Here is a 15,131-nt window from a genome sequence, read left to right as displayed (position 1 = left end):
TAAGAGGAAGGTTCTGGACTGGTGTTGGCCCTCGTGGCTGCAAACTAGTTTTATTATTATGGTCTACATTTTTTTATTAGGACAAACATATGGAATATTTTTAGGAGTAAATGTTATTCAAAGACTTTTTAATTTGTAGAACTGTGATATCATATTGTCTGACAATGAAAAGTGCTTTATAAATATAACGAATTTTTATTATTAATATTATTATTATTAATTATTATTATTATTATTGTTGTTGGTTTTGTATATAAATAATCAATTTTTAGTGTCTATCTGATTGGTCTGACTAGTGGTCTGTCATTATTGAAAACATAACTAATAAAATATCTCACCAAAATAATAACAATAGAACTACATCATGCTGTTAGTGTATTTCCACTGTGCCCTTTAAATAGGGCTCTTTGGTGATGACTGGAAAAAAGTGAATGAAACCCAGCCATTCATAAAAATAGGCCAGACTTGCCTTATGATTGGTTCGTGGCGACTTAATGCATAATTCATCAGTGTCCGAGAATCCATTGGTTACTCACTTGACGGCCATGGCGAGTGAACCAATGAGAGTATGCATTTGTGTACCACTCGAGCCCCAGGGAAAACCAACCAGTCCATTAAACAAAATCCTCAGTCAAGTTCTGCGAGTCGAAAGGAACGCATCAATTGATCACTGCACGCGCACGACACTCGTTTCGTTGTGGATTTTTCCCCCCGGTGTATTCTTTCAGTACTGGAACGGGATTTAAACACGCACTAGGTAAGATGCACATTGCCTTGCTGTAGCCTATAGCCTATTTTGTTTTGTCAGGAAAGCCCTTTATAAATATTTTAAAGCTATAGCTAAGTTTCTGATTCCCTGCAACTGCAAATTGAGCTGTTGGTCAAAATGAACGCCATCTTCTCCCAGAAAGGTTTACATTGGCAACCATTTTGCTATTTATCTTATGTTGCGCTGTGCATTAGATTTGGGGAAACTGCAGAAGAAACCTGTTATCTATCTGGATATTGTCTTTGTGTTATCAGCGAGGTGACTCGGTCGGATGTTTTGTGATTTGTTGAATGGAGAGGTCAGGTTTTTTTCCCCTCAGTGTTCCACACGGATCGAGTTTCACTTCATTGAGAAAAACAAGAGTCCGTGAAGGGAGGAGTGAAGCGGGGGAGAGGAGGGAGAGATGCATTTTCTTTATATACTTCTCTGATGCTGTCAGATGCAATTGCTTAAAGTGAGGCGGGTGCCTTTGTGAAGTTTAGAATTAGCATTTTTCTAACAGCCTAGTCTCTAGGCTACTTTATTCGTAGCCAAACGCTTGAGCGTTTTGGGGTCGGGAACTGTAGGCTAAACGAGCATGCAGCCAGATGTCCGCTTTGATTTTAGCGTAGGTTTTCTCCAAACCCTGGTCTCGCTTTTCGTTGGACTTGATGTTAGTTTCTCAAAGACTGTAGGGAAACAAACAATGCTTTTTTAGTTGGCAATTTATCTGGCTGTGCATTGTGTTTTTCTCCCTTTATCCTAGCTACTACCTTGCTGATCCCTTGTTACCTCCTTAGAGCGGATTAGGTCCCAACAACATTTCTTTCTATACCAACTTTTCTCGCTCCCGTGTCACAAACAGAAAATGCGTCATGGTGTTCAGTAGGCTCACACGCACATGCAAGTAGAGGCATATTTTTACAGTTAGCCTACAATTAGTGTCTACTTATTAATGATTGGCCAGCAGGCCTTCCACTAGGAACAATCGAGGATTCTCCGACTACGCGTGAGTCATATCACTGTCGAGGAGTTTAAAAATATATTTTATTTTTAGTAGGCTACACTATAAAGTGTGGAAGCACATGCTACTATACTCTATTCACAGCCTTTCCTTGCCGTACCACTGTTTTGTCAAGCTTTGCTGCTCCGGAGCACTTAATACCCGGAGCACTTAATACCACATCATACCCTTAGGATAGAGAGCTCTTCACCACATTCATGTTTAAAAGGTTGAATGATCTGTCTTCTGACCCAGAAATCGTTTACAATGGACTCGGTTATAATTGCGTCTTATTTCTAGTATGCGTCATATTCTTCACCCCTTTCAGACCCTCGTGTTGCACTGCGTAATGCTCCGTAGTCTCTGGATTCACAATAAACCCGTCCTTTAAACTTTCCTCCGCTCACTCTTGATCTGATTTTGATTGAACTGGTAATCACACGCACAGATGGTCAGCTTTTGCTTATGTAACAGGCTTGAGCTGAACGTCACAACTCCAGTGTATTTACATTACAGTGCAGTAAAGCGCTGTAGACCTGAGTGTTTATCTGGCACAGACAGAGGGGCTGTTGAAATAGGAAACATTGCATCAGGATCGAGTGGGAGGTTGGGGGAGGGGGGGGGATATTATGGGATGAGTCGTTATGTATCAGACTACACATACAATTATCGTCGACAGACGATAACGAGGGGTCAGAGTTGTGACTCTTGTTTTTTCTCTACAGGTGAATAGACAGAAAAGTTATCCAAGCACCGTCGCTTTAAGCGAAAACCCCTTCACTGGGCACCTCTGAAGACCCAGGTAACATGGACGGATTCTACGACCAGCAAGTCCCATTTATGATCCCACCCAATGTACGTACATCCTTCATTAGAAGATCTTTATAGTCCATTTACATTTCACTGTGTCTTGGAATAGTTCAACTTTGTCAGGTGCATGCCTGCCTTTTTTTATTCCAACAAGAAGAATGTCCAGTATCCATGGGTCTGTGACTAGACATGCTAACATTTGTGTTGTTGTGTTGCTGGTCTTCTGTCATGTCATCACAGCAGAAATCTCACGTGGAGGAAGTTCCATACAGCCGGCCCCTCAGCGACAGGAAAAGGAAGTTTGTCGACACAGAACTCGCCCAGGACACAGAAGGTAAGTGGAGAAACTCTCACTCTGTCTTTCCTGTCAGGAACTGAGAACCGCGCCTCATCGTCGGGTCATCCTCATCGTCGGGTCATCCCCATCCTATGACTGCTGCTTGCGAGGATGGTTTCCTGGACCGACGCTTGAGAACATGAGCACTTGAATTAACGAGATGTTTACTGGAGTCTCACATTCCAACTTTTCGTCTGTCTTGCAGATCTTTTTCAAGACCTCAGCCAGCTGCAGGAGATTTGGATTGCAGAAGGTAAGTTAGGACACTTGTGTTAATGTATTATGACATAGTAATTAATTATTTGTTATTACATTGTAATACCACTCGGGGGGGGTGGGGGGGGGGGGGCTGTCATGTTTCGGGATGGTAACTCAGAAGCATTGTGTAAGTGGCGAGATTAAAGATTAACCACGGATGAGAACTTGAAATATTCATGTTCTTTGTCAAGTCAAGTGGAACAAGTAGAACAAAGTTCCATGAAAGAGCAACCAACTGTATGCTGACCAAGCTTACATTTGTTAGGAGTCATAAGGACGTCGACGGTACAATAATGAATCAGCCACCTACCCACTGGTGTATGCCACTGCCCTGCGTATTAGTCCTTGTTTAAAAGTGGCAATACAGACTGGGTATTCCTGTGAATCAGTGTCTTGGCTTGCCCCTTTTTAAATAGAGACAGATCCAGTGAGCCGGTGCTTGTTCCTCTTCCTGTCTGTTTCTGTTTAACACGCCTCTGTCTCTCCACAGCCCAGGTACCTGATGACGAACAGTTTGTCCCTGACTTCCAGTCGGAGAGCTGTGAGTAACTACTTTCATTATTAATACCCTGTCATCCACCTAGGTGTGTGCGAGCGTGTGTGTGTGTGTGTGCGCACGCTAGTCTCTCTTTTGAGTGTAGTTCTCCGAGTGACCCATCCAGACACAGTTGTATCTAATGCGTCCACGTACACATCGATCTCCTGGCGAACCTCGGGCTTAGCAGCGGCGCGTCAAGACCCCTAAACGGCGCCGGGCGGCTTGGTCAAGCGTTGTGAGGCTAGCAGACTCTGCTCTCCGCCGCTGGACCGAGTCCATCCGCACGATCTATAGCGTCGCTGACTACACTGATGAGATCACTCATCACTCCCTTCGTTCCTTAAAAGGCTTTCATCTTGACCAGGACCTAACAACAACACCCCCCCACCCCCACCTCCACCTCCCCCCTCATCCTCTGGGAAGACCCTCTTCTCTCCTCTGCTCTGTTCCTCTATTTCACTTTTGGGTGTAATCAACCCATTGGCACGGGGCGTCACATGAGCCAGACCTCTAATCTGATTTCACACTTTCATGCACTCAGACTCGGCTTCTAGAATGGGCCGGATTCCAGAGGGTGGTGCAAGTTCAGAGCTGCCCGATTTCCACCTCCCCCCCAACCCTCCAACGCACGCGCACACACACACACCTCATCCCAACCTCCCCCCCCCCGACACACACACACACCTCACCCCCCCCCCCCCACACACACACACACTTCATCCCAACCCCCCCCCCCACACACACACACACACACACACACTCCCAGCCTCTCTCTGTGCAGCGTAGCTCCACTCTCCCCATCATCGCCTCTCTATTGCAGCCAAGGGAAATATTTGCGTTGTGTTCAGTGGCGTATTTTATGATTTCCCCCTCCTCTCCGAGTCTGTTTGTTTCTGTCTGATGTGGTCGGGCCGTCTCGTCCGTCCTCCAGGGCGTGGCGTCTGTCTGTCCTCCAGGCAGGGTGTGCTGTCTGTCTGTCCTCCAGGGCGTGGCGTCTGTCTGTCTGTCTGTCCTCCAGGCAGGGTGTGCTGTCTGTCTGTCCTCCAGGGTGTGGTGTCTGTCTGTCCTCCAGGCAGGGTGTGCTGTCTGTCTGTCCTCCAGGGTGTGGTGTCTGTCTGTCCTCCAGGCAGGGTGTGCTGTCTGTCTGTCCTCCAGGGTGTGGTGTCTGTCTGTCCTCCAGGCAGGGTGTGCTGTTTGTCTGTCCTCCAGGGTGTGCTGTCTGTCCTAAGGCAGGGTGTGCTGTCTGTCTGTCCTCCAGGGTGTGGTGTCTGTCTGTCCTCCAGGCAGGGTGTGCTGTCTCTGTCCTCCAGGCAGGGTGTGCTGTCTCTGTCCTCCAGGCAGGGTGTGCTGTCTGTCGGTCTGCTCTGGTCTGCACAGCCAGTCTGACCAGGCTGACCGCTGGCCAGGGGGCTGTGTATTATTGAGGTTTACTCCATGACGTGTGTTTATACAGTTGTGCGTGTGTGCGTGTGTGTGTGTGTGTGAGGTTGCCGTAGTCCGTTCACACTGATGTGTCTGTGTTGTTAGTTCTTGACTGCACTCTAGTTGCGTTTGTGTGCGTGTGCGTGTGTGTGCGTGTGCGTGTGTGTGTGTGTGTGTGTGTGTGTGTTGGGGAGATTGGCATGGGCCCCGGTGGCCAGGCAAGGAGCCAGGCTTCCTCACAGGCTGCCTATTCACCACCAGCTTCCCAGTCTGCCTCCTGTCACATGACATCCCATACCCAGTACCCTCTACCCAGTATACCCAGTACCCTCTCTACCCAGTATACCCAGTATACCCAGCACCCTCTCTACCCTCTCTACCCAGTACCCTCTCTACCCTCTCTACCCAGCACCCTCTCTACCCAGTATACCCAGTACCCTCTCTACCCAGTATACCCAGCACCCTCTCTACCCAGTATACCCTGTACCCTCTACCCAGTACCCTCTCTACCCAGTATACCCAGTACCCTCTCTACCCACTATACCCAGTACCCTCTCTACCCAGTATACCCAGTACCCTCTCTACCCAGTATACCCAGTACCCTCTCTACCCAGTATACCCAGCACCCTCTCTACCCAGTATACCCTGTACCCTCTACCCAGTATACCCAGTACCCTCTCTACCCAGTATACCCAGTACCCTCTCTACCCACTATACCCAGTACCCTCTCTACCCAGTATACCCAGTACCCTCTCTACCCAGTATACCCAGCACCCTCTCTACCCAGTACCCTCTCTACCCAGTATACCCAGTACCCTCTCTACCCAGTATACCCAGTACCCTCTCTACCCAGTATACCCAGCACCCTCTCTACCCAGTATACCCAGTACCCTCTACCCAGTATACCCAGTACCCTCTACCCAGTATACCCAGTACCCTCTCTACCCAGTATACCCAGTACCCTCTCTACCCAGTATACCCAGTACCCTCTCTACCCAGTACCCTCTCTACCCACTACATATACATACCCTGTACCCTGCTCTACCCTCTATATTCATACCCTGCTCTACCCTCTACATACACACCCTGTACCCCGCTCTACCCACTGCATATACATACCCTGTACCCCACCCTGCCCTAAACAGCGGGGGACGTGCCCTTCAAACCCCCCATTTGCACCTCCTCCATTTGCACTCGTTCTCTCTCTTTCTTGGCGGTGTGCTGGCCGCAGGACAGCGTTCCAGCACATGCAGGGGAGGCGGGGGGACACCGTGCCGGTTGCACCCCCACCCCCCCCCCAGAGCTGGTTCACGGTTCTCCCGTTACTCCGGTGCCCGAGGGTCGGGTTTCTCCTGGCCATTACACGCCGGCCGGAAATGGCAGGCGGAGCCGGGACCCGGCGGCTAATGGCTCCAGAACGAGGGAGGGGAAAATCATTTGGAATCATTGAATTACGGCCCACGCTGATTCATGGGTATCGACTGGGCCCCGCTGATGGAAACCAGGAGGGGGGGGCTCTTTGATTGGCTGACTGGGAGCGGCGCTGTGGCACCAAGAGGGGTGGGGGGGGGGGGGGTCGGTTTCAGACTCCGCCGGTCTGTCGGTCGCCATTAGGCTCGGTGATAAATGCTCTTTAAGTGCGGGCGGGGGGGGGGGGGCGGGGGGGGCAGGCGCTTGCGGAGTCTACCTCATCAAAGCCTTGTTAAGATGAGCGCCAACGCTTCTGCTGGTGGGTTTAATGAGGCTTCGGCGCGTTCCTCTAACTGTTCTCTCTCTCTCTCCTCTCCTCCCTCCTCCTCTCCTCCTCCTCTCCCCTTCCCAGTGATGTTTCATGGCCCCCCGCCAGCGAAGGTCAAGCGTGAACTGAGTCCTTCCAAAGAGCTTTCTCCTTGCAGGCAGGACCGGAGTCCCATGCCGTACGGAGAGAAGTGCCTTTACAGCTACAGGTACGCTTAACATCTGACTACCACTCCAGGCGATCATGGATTCGATGTTCAGTCGAGCGTTGACACTCCCGGAGACCATAACCCTCTGTCTTCTGTCCCTCCACAGTGCCTACGACCGGAAACTCACTCCGGGGTTCAAGCCGTTGACTCCTCCCTCCACGCCGGTCTCGCCATGCGGCCCCGCCCCCAACGCTACAGGGACACACCCACTCAGCGAGCAGACCCCTCCTCCTCCTCAAGCACCCGGTCAGACGCAAGGGCCACGCCTCCTGCACGGGCGGCAGAATCCTATGGCGGCCGGCCCCGCCCACAGCCAGCGACCGCTCGCGGTCCACAGCCAGAGCCCGCCCTTCGCCGTGCCCTGCCCGCCAATCAGCAACCAGGACGCCAGCTTCTGCCCTGAGCACAGGTACGGCGCCCGCAGGACCAGAGCGCCTTGTCACATCCGGCGTCGTATCATTCCTCACAATTAACAAGTCCCTCAGACGCGCCCGGAGGAATGTTGCGCAAGGGGGGGTGGGGCATCGGGCGCCAGCCGAATGGAGCGCCCTGCGTGTTTACCAACATGCACACTGCCCACCCTGAACATAGAACTGCCGACTGCTCCAAATATAACCCCCCCCCACCATCTTAATCATATATCCCCCCCGAGCCTGGAGGGTTAGAGAGGGGTACAGACCCCTGGCTGTGAGACACGCACACCGCGCCACGTGAACGACCCGAGCCACCACGAGCCCGGGGGGGGTGGGGGGGGTCGGGGTTCCATATCATCCCCGTGACCTTTCGGTAGTGCTGACCGTCGGGGTGGTGGAGGGCGCGTGTGTGTTGACGGGGCCCCGCTGGGGGTTTGTGGCCGCGGGCGTGCGCTGGCGGCGCGACAGAGCCTCTTTTGGGACCCGACCCCCGTGGGAACGCCCCCCTCCCCCAACCCCCCCTTCGGTGTCGGTATCCAGAGAGGATACAGGGGTACTCCTGGCATGTCAACGGTAGTCGCCGAAGCCGGGACGTTTTGCCACCCGGCCCGTTAGAAACAGAAGTCGGGGGCGGATCTTTTTATATCCGTTAGTGGCACCTGCCCCGGGCGTCTCGTTTACAGCTTGAGTCCACGGGCTTGACGGCAGCAGCCTGGCCGATCTGGCTCCCTGGTGGCTCGTACTGTATCTCCATGGGTCTGTGTGGCAACATCCTCACTTCCTGCAAGTGAGCCTTTTGTAATCCTCTGTAATAAAAGTCTGTTTTCGCTCATCTCTCTCCTCTCTCTCTGTCCTCCCCCTCTCTCCTCCCTGCTTCCCTCTCCCTCTCCTCCCCCCTCCCAGGTTCCAGAGACAGATGTCGGAGCCCTGTCTCCCCTTCTCTCCCTCCGAGGCTCAGAGCCGCGCCCACTACCTGACCCAGGCCCCCGGCAACCTGCCCCGCGACGGCCGGCCCCCCTACCACCGGCAGATGTCCGAGCCCCTGGTCCCCGTGCCCGCCCAGGGCTTCAAGCAGGAGCTGATGGACCCGCGCTACGCGGAGCAGGGCGCGCCCCCCATGGGCCCTCCACAGGGGGCCTTCCACCCCATGGCCATCAAGCAGGAACCCCGAGACTTCTGCTTCGACTCTGGTGAGGGGGGGGGGCGGGACCCAGGGCCTGGGGGCGTGGCTACGGTGGAGCCAATGGGTGATGCACGCAACACACATCCTAGTGTGTGTGCGTGTGTGTGTGTGTGTGTGTGAGGCTCTACACGGGCTGCGTGTGAGCAGACTGGACCGAAGGTGTGGAATTTGCCCATCCCTGTTTGCTCTGTGCACCAACACGCGGCTGTGAGTTTTAACATGCCGAGAGGCCTCAGGCAAACAGGGCCGCACACACACACACACACACACCTCAAACCCTCACCTGCGTAAGCACCCCTCTAGCACACACTGTCAATCACTCCTTCCTCCGCCAGGCTGGTAAAAGTGGACGCCTTAGCCGGGCTTAAGCCACAGAGGACAGGAAGTTAAGTGGGTCAGTGTTCTGGTTCTGAGTCCGGCTTCAGCAGAAACAGGCTTATCTAGAACGGATCGAGGCCAGCGCCCACGTAGGTCCGGTACTAGGACCGGTCAACGGGGGAGGGGGAGTGGATGGATGGCGCACCAGCGCCAGATGTGCTTCGATCCACAACAGAACCAGCGGGTCACCTAGAGGTCAAGGCTAAGCCACGAGGGAAGTCATCCCTCTGTACTTAACCGTTCTAGCGCCCCCACGCCACCCACGCGCACCCCCTAACCAGCTGTCGTCCACATGCGGTCTTCATCATCATCGTCGTCATCATAATCCTTTTCGTCCATCTTGACTCCGCCCCTCTGTCTGTTAGGGTGGACACGCCTGTGATGTAACGCCAAATCCTCTTAGCTTCTTTACCGCCTATGAATACACACGTCACGGCAAAGGCCCACCGTCCGCGGGTGGGAGGACGCACGTAGGGGGATGTGAGCCTAGCCAGCCACCGTAGGCCTCTCTCCCGGGGGCTAGGCTCTGACAACCAAGACGCGGTTGCGTTTTATTGTTCTTTTTTTTTTTAATTTATTTTTTACCGTCGCACCAGTCAAGATGTATAGGAGATCTGTCCGTTTTGTGTGATAGAGATCTGATATTCACCAGAGGACAGGAAATGGAGAGGGGAGGGGGGGAGGGGAAGGGGGGGGCAGGGTTGACACAGCAGATCAGATGGAAGTCTTGAGCCTAGGGGAGCGGGGGACAGCGACATGTCTAACTCGATAGCCGCGATGATTTAATATCTGCGTGCCCGGTCTGTTACTCTGTTTGAGAGGGGGGTGGAGCCCTGTTTGCCTTGTGAGCCTCTGCTCTGAGGCTCAGCGCCCAGTACCGCCACCAGATGCGCGCCCCGCCAAGGGTCACTTTACTGCCCACGTGTCGCGTCGGTGGCGGTCGCGAGACGGCCGGAGGTAGCCGGCTATGGGCCGGCGACTGGACACACGGGTCGATTGCAATTCGCAGACAACTCGGGCGCAATTGATATAGTCCTCCTCTGCGTTCTGACCGTTCTGTCCGTCCGTCTGACCGTCCGTCTGCTCTGTGTGTTTCCACAGAAGTGCCCAACTGCCAGTCTTCATTCGGGAGAGCAGGGCGCTTCTTCCAGAACAACAACCATGAAAGTAAGTAGCGCCTTCACCCGCCGGCCGCGTTAAACCCTGAGTACGACGTACCGCTGTTCACAGGGTGGGGGGGGGGGGGGGGTATGGAGGTCAAAGTTCATGTCTCAGGACTTGGGAATAAGGGCGTCCATCTGTTAGCGGCTCATTCAGCGTGTGAACATCTCATCCAGCCCCCCCCCCACACACACACACACACACACACACACACACACTCTGCTGTTGTTGTTGTCGTCGTTGTTGTTATTAGACAATAGAATGTTCCACTCTTGGGAAGCTGCCCAAGCTGTGCTTTGTGAGCAGTGTGTTCGCCCTGGAACGTAGTGGCTGGCCTCTAACATCAAAATGGAGGGCCGTTCCCACGGCCCCCTGTCTAACCTAATCCTCTCTCTCTCTCTCTCTCTCTCTCTCTCGACAGGCTTCAGCTTCGACAGAGACCCTCACCTGTACTTCGACGACGCCTGCGTAGTCCCAGAGAGGCTGGAAGGTAAGAGGACTGGATGAGTTGAAACGCTGTGGAGGGGCGGGCAGGGCAGCCTGTGAAAGGACAGGGTTGTGTTAGCGCCGCGGTCGCATCGCGCCCCCACCCCTCTTTTGAGTGGAGGTGGCGAGTGGGTGTCAGTCGGGCTGCCCGTCCGCTTCACAGGCCGCCGCCCTCTGGAATGTCTCATCGCACTGTGGCCATGGAGCTCACTCTCGCTCTCTCTCTCTCCATCCCACCCCCTCCTCTCACTCTCGCCCTCTCTCGCTCTCTCCCTCCCTCTCTCTCGCTCTCTCTCCCTCCCTCCCTCTCTCTCTCGCTCTTTCTCCCTCCCTCTCTCTATCCCTCCCTCTCGCTCTCTCTCTCTCCCTCTGTCTCGCTCTCTCTCTCCCCCTCCCTCCCTCCCTCCCTCCCTCCCTCCCTCCCTCCCTCCCTCAGGGAAGGTGAAGCAGGAGTCTTCGGTGTTCAGGGACGGCCCCCCCTACCAGAGGAGGGGCTCTCTGCAGCTCTGGCAGTTCCTGGTCACCCTGTTGGACGACCCGGCCAACGGTCACTTCATCGCCTGGACCGGCCGCGGCATGGAGTTCAAGCTCATCGAGCCCGAAGAGGTGAAGCCTAATTTATACTCCGGTCGACAAGTGTCGTACGACAAATGTCGGTCGACAGTTAAAAAAAAAAAAAAAAAAAAAAAAAAGTCAACATTTAGCGTTTGTACTTCAGCGAAGTTTCAGGTCGTCTCCGTGGTAACTTGCAGACACGTGGCTGATTGATCCATGGCAACTACGTAGTTAGCCTAGCTTACGCAGTGTTATCAGCGAAAGAACTCTCACGGGTCTGGCGTTGAGACTACATGACAGATAAATGTCCTCTTCAGACTTCTGACTCCGCCCCTTCCCCTCTTTCACCTGCGTCGTCCAGGTGGCCCGGCGCTGGGGACTCCAGAAGAACCGCCCGGCCATGAACTACGACAAGCTGAGCCGGTCACTGCGCTACTACTATGAGAAGGGCATCATGCAGAAGGTAAAGACGGGTTCACCCTTTTCTTCTCTTCTCTCTGTCTGTCTGTCTGTCTGTCTTTCTTTCTCTCTCTCTTTCTCTCCCTTTCTCTCTCTCTCTCTTTCTCTTTCTCTCTCCTTTTCTCTGTGTCTCTTTCTCTCTCTCTCTCTCTCTCTTTTTTTTTTCTCTTTCTTTCTCTCTCTCTTTATCTCTCTCTCTCTCTCCTCCTTCTCTAACTTCCGTCCCGGAAACGGCATTCAGCCTGGAGCCCGACTCAACCACATTAGAACACAACCTTGGGAGATATGCTGCAAGGTCTCGCGCAGAGATGTGCATCTCTCGAACCCACGCCCTTGGGGCTGGCTGATATACGATGATTATGGATGGTACTGCAGAAAACAATGGCCAAAGAGGAAAGTAGTTTGACCAGAACTGAATTGTAGATCAGATTCAACATGTATTCAGTACAACAGCATACAGATTTTGGGGTCAGTCACAGAGAAACTCTTTGGCAGTCAGCGTTCCCTGATCAGACAACATGGTGGTCAGTCTGTCCCACCTTTATAGTCGGTGATCTGTACCTATACATAGTTTCAGTCCAGTGGCTAGAGTTCTCTCCAACTAGGACCTTATACCTCAGCGGGCCGTGAGCTTCTTATGGATGTTCACTTGATCTCCTCCAGACACCTGACCATGACCAACTAAGGCATGGACATGTTCTTGACTGAGAATAGCCAGGGCACTTGAGACAGAAACGCCTCATCATTACTAAGAATGTCAGATTCTTACCCACACAGCCACAGGGCACCATCTTGGTGGCGAGCGAAGGCTTCTCTGACGTCTCTCTCTCTCTGACGTCTCTCTCTCTGTTGCGTTTATTCCCGTCTCTCCAGGTGGCCGGCGAGAGGTACGTCTACAAGTTTGTGTGCGACCCCGAAGCGCTGTTCTCCATGGCCTTCCCCGACAACCAGAGGCCCAGCCTGAAGGCCGACCCCGACAGCCTGACCGGGCCGGACGACGACACGCTGCCCCTCAGCCACTACGAGGAGAGCGCCCCCTACCTGCTGGACGGAGCGGAGGCGTGCGTGGCGGGGGTGCCCTTCCCCGATGGTTATGGCTACTGACCCCCCCTCCCTACCCCCTCCGTATCCCAGCCCACCTCCACACACAAACCCCCCGCTGAGCTGAACTCCTCTGCTTCCCAACGCCCGGCGCTGGAGCCTGGAACCGGGCCGACCTGCTCCCCTTAACACTACCCCCCACCCACCCCCGCTCTCCCGCCCACCAACTGATCTAAGACCCCCCCCCCCCCCCCCCCCCAGAGGAAACCTGCAGCCAACAGCTCCTCTGGCATCGCCATGGTGAAAGAGAGGGACAGAGGGTCGAGGAACGTAGGGGCAGCGAGGGGCGGAACTGGACTCCTGACGCCCCTCCCCCCGCCCCCTGAGGCGAGGCGCCGTCGTTGCCACGGAGACCGAGCGGAAGTGAGGACCGCCGTGTGATGTCAGAGTCTGATTGGACGGGGCCCCCTCCATTATGCAGACTTGACTGCAGGAGTTGTAGCAATTCTGATTTTTGACAATCTGCTTTTCTAAAAAAAAAAAAAAAAAAAGAGTAAATAACTATAATTCTGACAGAAAAATCTAAATGCAGCACTATTCTATAGTTGCCTTTTTTGGTCCCCCTATATATTTTTCTGCCACCTATCTGAACAATGAGATCCGTGAAAGGGCTTTAATTTGCTAAAATATATATATATATATATACCGACACAAACTCCCATCCACAGACCTGGAGACATAATGTTCAAGAACCATTTTTAGTCATTGCTGGCTTTTCTACGATTGTTTTAGGACATCCGCCCGCCTCTGGAACAAACTCTAGTTTCAGGTTCGCTGGAAGGATTCCTCAGACCTGAGGCCGACTGTTTTCTATTGTTTGCTTTGATTTCCAGATTTGCTTTAGCCCAGTGAACGTACTGTGTTCTGGTCTGTTGTCATCCTGTTTGGGCCCAGATACTGTCAACCTGTAGAGGATCTGACATGCAGCTCACTGTCCAGGGCTGTATGGTCTAACCCTAACCCCCAACCCTAACCCCCCAACCCTAACTCACCAACCCTAACCCCCAAACCGATCGAGGGCTGTATGGTCTAACCCTAACCCCCCAACCCTAACTCACCAACCCTATACCTAACCCCCCTACCCTAATCTTGACATGCAGCTCACTCTACAGGGCTATATGAGCTGCTCCATAAGAACCAGTAGGCCGCTCTCCTTCAATAGACACTCCACACATCTCCTCAACTGTCCCTCCTTCTAATGCCACAGAGTTATACAGTATTTCACCACCTCGAGTATCAACCCCACCCTGCAGGAATCCGGACCTTTCTTATTCTCCTTGGACTGAATTCAAAATGGATGTGTCAGTCTATATTTTCCCCTTTGAGGCGTTTGAGTTTCTACACACCTAAGACATTATTCTGTGTTAAAGATCACATTGTTGTTTGTTTTAATTCTATTGGGGTGCTTAATGTTACCATGGCAGTGTCTCAGATGAATCGGGGGCATCGGGTACTTGCATGCAAAGGGGGTGAAATTCGACACCTTCTGTCTCGGACTCCTCCATCAGCCAATCACAGGCTGGAGTGGAGAGACCTCCGCTTCTCTTTGCATGGTGTAACTCAACAGACTGTTCACTAACATATCGCTTTCTGGACAAAGAAGAAATCGTGACGGTCTCCGCGTCTTGTTCATGTTTTACGTTGTTTCTTAAATGGGGGAAAAAGACAAACTTATATAAAATATATATTTTTGCTAAGTCTGCATCTGTTTGATTTTAATGTATAAGCTGTATAGTAATGCCTATAATAACTGATATGTATCTTTTAAGAACTCTGAATCCCTGTGATGCTCATTTACTGCAGACAGTTGTTTTAAGAGGCCAATATTGTTTTGGTGGATCGGATGAAAAGGAGAGCATCTTGGTTGTTAGCGTGTGGGCTGGATCTCTTGACTGATCTCTGTCCTGATCAACCCTTAACCAAGCAGTCGTCTGTCTGCACTTGTATAGGCTCTGCCCTCCCTTCACAGTGTGTACCTTACACTGCTGAGTTGATCTTCTCTACTGGGTAAAATAAACGGTCCTCTAAGCTTCACTTCTCCTGTTTCTGTGTGTTTTGTCATTGGCTCTCTTGCTTACACACACATCAGCTGATTGGCCTCTCTGGAGAGGTAATTATTGACGAAGTCACATGATGTGTTCTGTTATTTCATACTTCCTGTGTTAAAGATTACCCTCTGGTCCACTCTAGTAGTGTGGGTCTACCGTATGTATGTCTGAGAAGAGAAGGGAGTCAGCCCTTTTTTAGGATGTCAACATACAGTATCAAAGGGCTTTTGACCACTGGGGTCATTTTATTTTTCCTCACGTGAGCTAGTTTAAATATAAGATTCA

At 52.5% G+C, this 15,131-nt stretch overlaps 1 protein-coding gene across 2 annotated transcripts; it reads left to right on the top strand.

Annotated features, from left to right (window-relative positions):
* Window positions 1-644: 644 nt before the first annotated feature.
* On the top strand, window positions 645-12,801 carry LOC311320087 (ETS translocation variant 5-like; the record flags this gene model as incomplete). Of its 2 annotated transcripts, none has more annotated exons than XM_084451745.1 (13): window positions 645-757; window positions 2,477-2,606; window positions 2,805-2,895; window positions 3,104-3,151; window positions 3,647-3,697; window positions 6,939-7,062; window positions 7,169-7,471; window positions 8,379-8,665; window positions 10,138-10,203; window positions 10,619-10,687; window positions 11,120-11,289; window positions 11,600-11,701; window positions 12,571-12,801. In XM_084451745.1, exons 2-13 carry the CDS (start codon window positions 2,559-2,561, stop codon window positions 12,799-12,801), a joined length of 1,590 nt encoding a protein of 529 aa, XP_084307871.1. In that variant the 5' UTR covers window positions 645-757; window positions 2,477-2,558. The 2 variants fall into 2 exon arrangements, with proteins under 2 accessions (XP_084307871.1, XP_084307870.1); XM_084451744.1 differs by having other exon boundaries at window positions 2,802-2,895.
* Window positions 12,802-15,131: the final 2,330 nt, after the last annotated feature.

The sequence above is a fragment of the Borostomias antarcticus genome (genome assembly GCF_949987555.1).
Source record: "Borostomias antarcticus genome assembly, chromosome: 17".
Lineage (NCBI taxonomy): Eukaryota > Metazoa > Chordata > Actinopteri > Stomiiformes > Stomiidae > Borostomias > Borostomias antarcticus.
The sequence above is the reverse complement of the archived record's forward strand: the minus strand, read 5'-3'. Positions and strand labels throughout refer to the sequence as shown.